This window comes from Tachysurus fulvidraco, chromosome 11, assembly GCF_022655615.1.
Source record: "Tachysurus fulvidraco isolate hzauxx_2018 chromosome 11, HZAU_PFXX_2.0, whole genome shotgun sequence".
NCBI lineage: Eukaryota > Metazoa > Chordata > Actinopteri > Siluriformes > Bagridae > Tachysurus > Tachysurus fulvidraco.
This window is the reverse complement of record NC_062528.1, coordinates 23,863,833-23,872,588: the sequence shown is the minus strand read 5'-3', so window position 1 is coordinate 23,872,588 and position 8,756 is coordinate 23,863,833. Positions and strand designations below refer to the sequence as shown.

Below are 8,756 nucleotides of genomic sequence, written 5' to 3'. Positions count from 1 at the left end.
AGCTCGGATTGTCTTTTGTGCCATAAGATGATTTTGGAACTCCGCAGAGATGAGGCCAAATCTGTGAGAATCCCGAGGCATCTAGAGATCTACCACCTCCAGTTAGACTCTGCTATACTAAAGAGGAAATGCAACTCCGTGTGGTCTTTGAGGACAACAACCTCCTCAATACAACATTTATCAGACTGTATATTTATGTATATATGAGGATGAGGTTCCCCTTTGAGTCTGGTTCCTCTCAAGGTTTCTTCCTTTACCATCTAATGGAGTTTTTCCTCCCCACAGTCACCCGAGTCACCTCAGACTTGCTTATTGGGGATAAATACATACACATTTAAATATATCTAATATTAATCTTGAATTTGTGTTATGTTAACCTTTTGTTCTATGTTTATGTTCTGTAAAGCTGCTTTGAGACAATGTCAAATGTTAAGTGCTGTACAAGTAAATTTGAACAGAGTAGCAGAGGTAAATTATGTTACTGCATGTCACAGCATGTGAAAAGAACTGAACACACCTTCACTTGTAAGAATTTCTCACTAAACCTGCCATTGTGAGTTGAACACTTTTTTCATTTGAATTTTGTGGAAACCTTTATCTTGGGTAAGACTACTTATGAAGTATAAAGTACAACTCTATCCAGTCTGGATTACATAAGAGACTGAAGGATCTGAGGCAGATATCACCAGCTCTTTGCCTGATATGGCTCTGCTTACTTGGCTAATATTTCACACAAATGTTTCTATTCTATTATTTCCAACTGAAGTTGTTTAACTATTTATCAGGCCTGAAGCGACACATCATTCATACTTGGAAAAAAAAAAAAAAAGTCTAATTTCCATCAGACCAGTCAACACAATCATTCTGCTAATAATGGTTAAAGCAGCAAGTCCTGACTGACATGGACACCGTAATACAATGACAAAATCAGAAAATAATGCTGACTGGAGTTAGAGCTATGGGCCAGAGCATGTTCTGTTCTACAGTGAGATGTGAAGGGAGATTGTCACAATACTGGCTCAGATGGAATGACATACTTCTTACAGTAGGGGAAGTAATTCTAATCCCCTGCTAATTTTGTAAGTTAATCCTTTACAATGAAATTAACAGACCTTTTTTAAATTAAGTTAAAAATTAATTTGACTGGGTAATCAAAACATGATTTAGTACTGTGAGGTGACTGAAAGAAATGCATGGCACTTGACAGCCCTGAAGCCATGTAAGGTGAAAGCAACACCAAGGACATGGTGCAAGCTTAGACAAGATAAACCAAGGGACAATCACTAAAGCCACAAGAACCCCCAATCATAAACCCTTACCCAGAAGAAGCACAACTTGCACACTAAATGAACCAAAGACAGTTTGAAAGGCAAATGCATTTATTTTGCACAGATTTAAAACAAAGGAGAGGAATTTTGAGTAAAGATCACGCCTCCACTAGACACTACTCCTGATAAGCGAGAAGCACCTTCTTCCACTGCAGAAACATCTCTTCCTAAAAATGGAGGGGGGGGGGGGGGAAAACAGGTCAATAAGCTATTCAGTCAGGAGAAGCAGCAAACAGCAATAAGGGGTCTACTCACTTGTTCTGGTGCACATTGGTTCACAGGAGTCCAGCACACTCGGAAGACACACAGCTGTACTGCAGTGGATGTAGAGCTGAGGGAAAGGAAGAGAACCTAAACAAAAAGAACCCACACCATGCAGAAGCATGTAGAACAGAAGAACGAGCATTTACCGTCTCTTGCAAGGGAGCCATAGAGGTCTTGTCCACAAACGTGAACATCTTCAGGACAAAGCGCCTGTAATGGGTAGGGTATGCAAGTCCAGATGTTCCACTAACTGGGATCAGCTTGGTCAAATAGCGGTCATCCTTGTAGGGACACCTTGGGGATACATGAGGGCATCACTTCCTGTTCAATATAGACAGTGGGCTACAAACAAAACCCAGAAGCTTACCCAGTCACCAGAAGGTCCCACTGGGGAAGACTGTAGGGGTTAGGGGAAGAAGTCGCCCAGCAGTTGCCCAAGCTCAGGACAATGTTTGGATCGGTTCTTCCAACAATGCGCACTTCGACGTACACCGGTTCCCTCAGAACCTTGGTCACAGGGTAGTCACTAGCACTATAGTAAGAGTTATAGGCTATTTGTTCTGTTGGGAGAGAGGAGAAGTCAGCATCTGTTGAAGCTACTGAAACTGCATTTTAATATCCAGACAGCACTCACCTTCCACACAACCCTTTGAGAGACAGAGCCCTTTTCCTAGTCTTAGTTCTACTTGGAGTGGTCCAGAAGCAACAATGGGCAGAGGATCAACATTAGCTGAAGGCTCAATAGACAAAGCAGCCAAGCCAACACCTGAATATTTACACTGGAAATAAAGCCTACAAAAAGGAAATGGCAGGTTAGTAAAACCCCTTAATTAATCCCACAACCAGGAGTTTTCAATCACTTACTCATAAGTAGTGTCTCTTGTGATTGAGCCTCGGGGTCCAATTCCAACTTCATAGGAAGAAACCATCCTGTTTTCATAGACCACATATCCACCTTTTACCTAGACAGGAGAAAAAGTAGAGAGCACAATAAACATCTAACTGAAATGAGCAACGCAGTTACGGGAAGAAAAATAAAGTGACACAAACCATCATGGTTGTCCCACAAGCAGTCACAGCAAACTGGTAAATAGCAAAGGCTGCATTGGAGTCAACAGGACTACAGGGTCCACTGTTTCCTCCCAACAGGCTGATGGACTCCAGGCTTATCCTGGGACGGGTTGTATCTCTGGCTGCCACCAGCACAAACTGGCCATCAATGGTACACTGGACAGTCACTGGGAACACCAAAAAAGAAAGGGATCAGTTTCATGTTAAACCCCAATCAAGAGTCAAGCAGGATTTCACACTTACCAGTTTTCCCATAATAGCAGTGTTGACCATCAAAACAGCAGTTTATGGCATTACACCGAGTAGCCACGATGCCAGGTTCTCCACAAGGAATTCTTTCATAGTCTTGCACTTGGCATTTCTGAACCTGGCCAGGTGTATGTGGCAGCACAGTAGGCATCCCAGGAAGCTGAGGATCCTGAGAGAGCTTTTTCACATTTGGTGGGGCTGCAGGAACACTGCTCACAGCACTGAAGGCAAGAAAAAGCCCCACAAATGCCAAACTTACCCCTATAGTCACCATTGTTCCCAAACTGCATACACCAATGTTTAACTAGTCAGCAACTTCTGTCTTTTATTGTGTCCTCAGTCCTAATTGTATCTGGAGTCTCCTCCTACTCAACTAGTCAGTAATAGTGTTCCAGCCGTGTGTCGTCATTAACTGCCTTAATCACCGCCTTCATGATTTGTTGGTCATTTTGAGGGGCGTTTTAAACAGATATTTGTTCTATTTGTCAAGTTAATTATATGGGAGAGTTTTGTAATGTTAACAATCTGAGGCTGGCCATCTAATTAACTCCCATTATTTTAATATATGCATTTAAATTGTCTTTTTAAATTTGATCAAAACAAATAAAACCACTATTGTTAAATGGTGCATAAGCTGAACATGAAATTATATCATTAACCACATGAACATGTCATATTTTATTTTTTTGTAATGTCATGTTAAAAGTCTTTGGGTTAATATTAAGAAAGAGAATATATATATATATACAAATAAAAGTATGCTGCGGTACAAGAAGATATTCACAGTAAATACTACTAATATTATTTTATATATATATATATATATATATATATATATATATATATATATATATATATATATAAAATAATATTAGTAGTATTTACTGTGAATATCTTCATATATATATATATATATATATATATATATATATATATATATATATATATATAAATAATATTAGTAGTATTTACTGTGAATATCTTCATATATATATATATATATATATATATATATATATATATATATATATATATATATATATATATATATATATATATATATAAAATAATATTAGTAGTATTTACTGTGAATATCTTCTTGTACCGCAGCATACTTTTATTTTGACAGGGCTTTCTTTCCTTGTCGTGTATAAGTGTCGCTACAGTCAAATTGACAAAAACAAAAAACAAAACAAAATAAAAGTTGTCCTAAAGTTAGACACTAACACTATATTATATATTATATATTATAAATAGTTCACATAGTTCAATAAAAAAAATTCCTTTCAGTTTATTTGTATTGTGCTTTTAACAATTCAAATTGTCTCAAAGCAGCTTTTCAGAAGTATATAAACAATTATATAAAATTCTATTTTATTCTATTATTAATGTTCTCATATTTAAAGTAGGTCACTGTTAGTAAACATGTATTTAAGTCTAAAGATTCACGCCTTTGTGTTTATGAAGGGTTCAGTGAAATGGCTGCTTTATTTGTTTGTTTTATTTATAGATTTCTCTCAAAGTAATTGGGGTTTTCCCTTAGTTCATTTGCTCAAGTGATGAGGCCAAGATGAGGTTTTTTAATTCAGAGTGTAGGCTCGTCCATGCGAGCACAGGGTTCTCCCTACAGTTTTCAGGGATTTTAGTGTGAAGTTTAAAGTCCTCATAGATATTCTGGCCAAAACTAGGCATTCTGTCCAAGAACAGGGGCCTGTTTCAGAAAGGTGGTTCAACCAAGTTTGAACTCCGAGTTCAAACTTGAACTCTGAGTTTCCCATCTCAGGGTTTGTCAACTCAGGGTTCAAGTTTAAACTCAGAGTTTTTGGTTACAGAACAGCTGAAAAGAGTTAGTTTTATCAACTTTATAGACTGACTCTGAGTTAAGCGCGTGCACCACAACTTAAAAAAAGCCATTATCAATGGAGCGCAGATACTGTATATAACAAGTCACCATGGCATCAGCGTCAGACAAAAAAAAGTCTTTGTGGCTTTGTGTGCGCTGATCTGGCTCGGTGCGTTGCAGACATCTGTGGAGGAGAGTACGATTGGAGGGTGGTCAGCCGAGGGTTTGAGCTTGGTGGCAGTTTCACTGTTGTCTCTCTCAAAGCAAGCATAAAAGTCATTAAGCTCGTTCAAGAAGAGGACATCGGTGGCAGCAGGGGTGGAGTGGGGGGATTTGTAATCACTGATGACCTGAATGCCTTGCCACATGTGTCGAGGGTCTGAGTTGGAAAAATACTCCTCTACCTTCCGCTTATAGCAGTGCTTGGCCTCTTTGATGCCCCTCTTCATATAGGTTTAGTTTATATTTTATAGTTTATATTTATATATATATTTTTTAAACTCTTTATTTTATTTTGTTTATTTTTTTAATAATTCTTATTTTAGCTTTTTGAACTCTATTTTGTGTATGTGTAATGTCAAACACATTTTGAATCACTTTGGTCAGAAGTGTGGCTGTTTGTAAAGGTGCCATATAAATAAAGTTGAACTTGAACTTGAACTCTTCAGGTTAGTTCTGGATGTGCTGTAGGCCTGTGCGTCGCCTGATCTGAAGGCAGTATTGCGTGCCTTCAACAGGAGGCGCACCTCCTTGTTCATCCATGGCTCCTGATTTGGGTAAATGATGATCTGTTTCTTAGTAGTGACACTGTCTATGGTGGTAGAGATGTAATCCAGTACAGAGGAGGTGTAACAATCAATGTCCGTGTGAGTGTCACTGGTGGCCTGAGCTGCAAATGTACTCCAGTCTGTGTGTTGAAACCTTTCCTGGAGTGTGAAATCTGCTTCTGCGAGCCAGACCTTGATGGTTCTTACTGATGGCTTCTCTCGATTGATGAGGGGTGCATATTTGGGGGTGAGGAACAAAGAAAGGTGATCTGACTGTCCCAGCTGGTTCGTTTATTGAACGAACGTGATAGGAATTTAATACTGTAAAAAACAAACAAACAAACAAACAAAAAAACTTTAGTCCAGAAGTATAAAAATAAGTTAAATATAAGCTGCTTTTAATCATGAAAAGGTGATGAAAACATACAATACCAAAAGGTTTAAATAATGTGAGGTTATTCTTTATATTCCTGTGATTTAAAACATTAAACAATTATTTAAACTCTATTTATAAGTTCATTGTGAAGGTCAGTGCACACATCTGCTCCTCATGTCATGGTTTTGTCCTTGTCATGTTTTTCTGTGTTTTTCTTTGCCTTGGGTCTCATCTCTATGGTCTAAATCATGTCCTTCACACGTACACCTCAGAGCACAAGCTGACTGCAGAATTATCCACCTCATGTTTAAACTACAGAACACCAAGCTGATGAAACGGCAGTTATTTTGGAAACACACGGAAAGTTCTACAACAAAAACAGAGATGAGACCATGGGACCACTGAGGGCCAAGGTCAAGGACCCAGAGAAACATGGGGGGAAAACAACAAGAGACAAATCAAATCCAGATCGATTTATAGCATTTTTAGAAAGGACATTAGATTTACATTTAACCCAAATGAGAGAGTCAGTGGTGTTGAGACAACATGAGGAAGAAACCTTGAGAGAAACCAGACTGAAAAGGGAACCTCATCCTCATCTGGATGACACCAGAGAGTGGGATTATAAATCATTGTAAACACTAAAAGTGGGATTATAAATCATTATAAACACTGAAAGTGGGATTATAAATCACTATAAACATTAAAAGTGGGATTATAAATCATTATAAACACTGAAAGTGGGATTATAAATCATTATAAACACCTAAAGTGAGATTATAAATCAATATTGTAGCAATTTTGACTCGCGAAGCAAGGTAAATATTTATAAGTGTTATAGTGACTCCTAAATATTTTAACCTAAGTTGAAATTAACGGTAATGGAATTAACGTTACACTTATTTGGTCTGTCCGTGTAAACTTTATTAATTCTATGAAGGAGGTATCTTCCCGGACAAGAAAGATTCACTTCCCTTTTACTTTCTACCATAATTTAAATTAAATTAACTTAATAGAGCATGTAGTTCAGACCAGATGTTGCAGGTACCTTAAGTTTGTGAGCGATACTCAGAGACAATCACTTGTGGCACAAAAATATGGCATTTAATGAATGAGACAAACACAACATAAAACTAACTACACAAACAAACAAAAGAAATAGGGAAAATGAAGATGAAAATAAAATAACACAAAAGAAATTAAAATTGGGGAAAGGGAGGAAGAGACTGGAAAGAAGAAATGTGATCCCACCTACAGCGCGCGCGCCATTCATATGGAAATTACCTGACGCGGTCTATGCAAACAAGATCAACGCCCACAAACAATGCTGTAAGAAGCACCAATATTTAACAGATTCCATTAAAGATTAAAAAAGATTCCATTAAAGATTCCATTAAAGATTTTAACAGAGCCATATTGTATTGGTCATATACATATATTGTTACTTGTATACATATTGTTACTTTATTATTTATTTTAAGCATCTGTCTTGTAGTATAGTTACTGTTTGCTCGGTCTCTTGCCTGGCATACAAGTCAAGTCACCTTTATTGTCACATCACCACGACACATGTGCCTTGGTGAGTGAAATTCTTGGGAGCGAACTCCAGAAATTGCAGAACCATTTACATACAATAGTAGAAACATAAACAGAACAATTTACAGACAGGTTAGAAAAAAAATGTGCACTTTATGTGGATTTTAGGATTTTTTAGTACTTATCTCTTGTCTGGCACTGTTTGCACTCGTTAAATATTCCAAATAAACTACAAACACAAAATATACACATTTATTTTGTCTTCACATTCTTTTAACTCCTTCTTCTTGTAATCTCCACAATATTGTAACCTCTCTCAGTCACACACTTACCTGAAAGTCTCATTATGCAACTCATTATGCGGGCCTTTGTCTTCTCATGTGTGAATTTCATTAATATGCATGATAGTTAACGCCTACTCGCATTGTTGACACAAAACACATTGTCACTGCTCTCCACTGCTTCTCTCTTTCTACCCATCACGAGGCATCCAGAAATTGCACCAGCTCTGATTGTGTTTTGTGCCATGAGAAGATTTTGGATCTCTGCTGAGATGAGGCCAAATCTGTGAGGATCCTGAGGCATCTAGAGATCTACCACCTCCAGTTAGACTCTGCTATACTAAAGAGATGCAGGAACTCCATATGGTCTTTGAGGACAACCTCATCACTACAACATTTATCAGACTGTATATTTATAATCACACCCTCCAGTGTCACTCATATGAGGATGAGGTTCCCCTTTGTGTCTGGTTCTTCTCAAGGTTTCTTCCTTTACCATGTTGTGAAAAATCCCAGAACCCAGCATTAAAAACAGAGAGACATGCCTTAAGGCGATTATGATTGGAGTCATAAGACACATGGGGATAAACCCCAGATGTTGTAATAATCTTAAGGTAATATATAACTAGAGAATAAAATAACCAAATAACCACACTTGAGTCAGAGGGTGGATAGAAGGTGATTTATTATTATTAAGGTGTTTTTTATTAGGCCTTAGTAAAGGGTACTCCCCTTTACTAAGGCCTAATAAAAAACACCTTAATAATAATAAATCGTAAGTAGGAGTGTAATCTGGAGATCCAGGAGTGTAATCTGGAGATCCAGGAGTGTAATCTGGAGATCCAGGAGTGTAATCTGGAGATCCAGGAGTGTAATCTGGAGACGCAGGGTTAGAATCAGAGGGAGAAGATGGAAAGGTGGGAGAGAGGGGACGAACATAGGCATAAGGAGGGGGGGAGCCGGGAGTTCCAAGCTCACGGGTGCAAGGGTGAGCATGAGGACAGCCATCAGTTTGAGATCCCCTGTCCACAAGGTTTACCA

The 8,756-nt window shown here is 38.0% G+C and overlaps 1 protein-coding gene across 1 annotated transcript; it reads right to left on the bottom strand.

Annotated features, from left to right (window-relative positions):
* Positions 1-1,361: 1,361 nt before the first annotated feature.
* Positions 1,362-3,236, bottom strand: LOC113649097 (zona pellucida sperm-binding protein 4-like). Its single transcript, XM_027156707.2, has 8 exons — positions 2,907-3,236; positions 2,643-2,830; positions 2,457-2,554; positions 2,227-2,384; positions 1,960-2,152; positions 1,739-1,886; positions 1,584-1,659; positions 1,362-1,495 (listed from the first exon to the last, which is right to left on the bottom strand). Exons 1-8 carry the CDS (start codon positions 3,184-3,186, stop codon positions 1,395-1,397), a joined length of 1,242 nt encoding a protein of 413 aa, XP_027012508.1. The 5' UTR covers positions 3,187-3,236; the 3' UTR covers positions 1,362-1,394.
* Between the last annotated feature and the right edge of the window lie 5,520 nt (positions 3,237-8,756).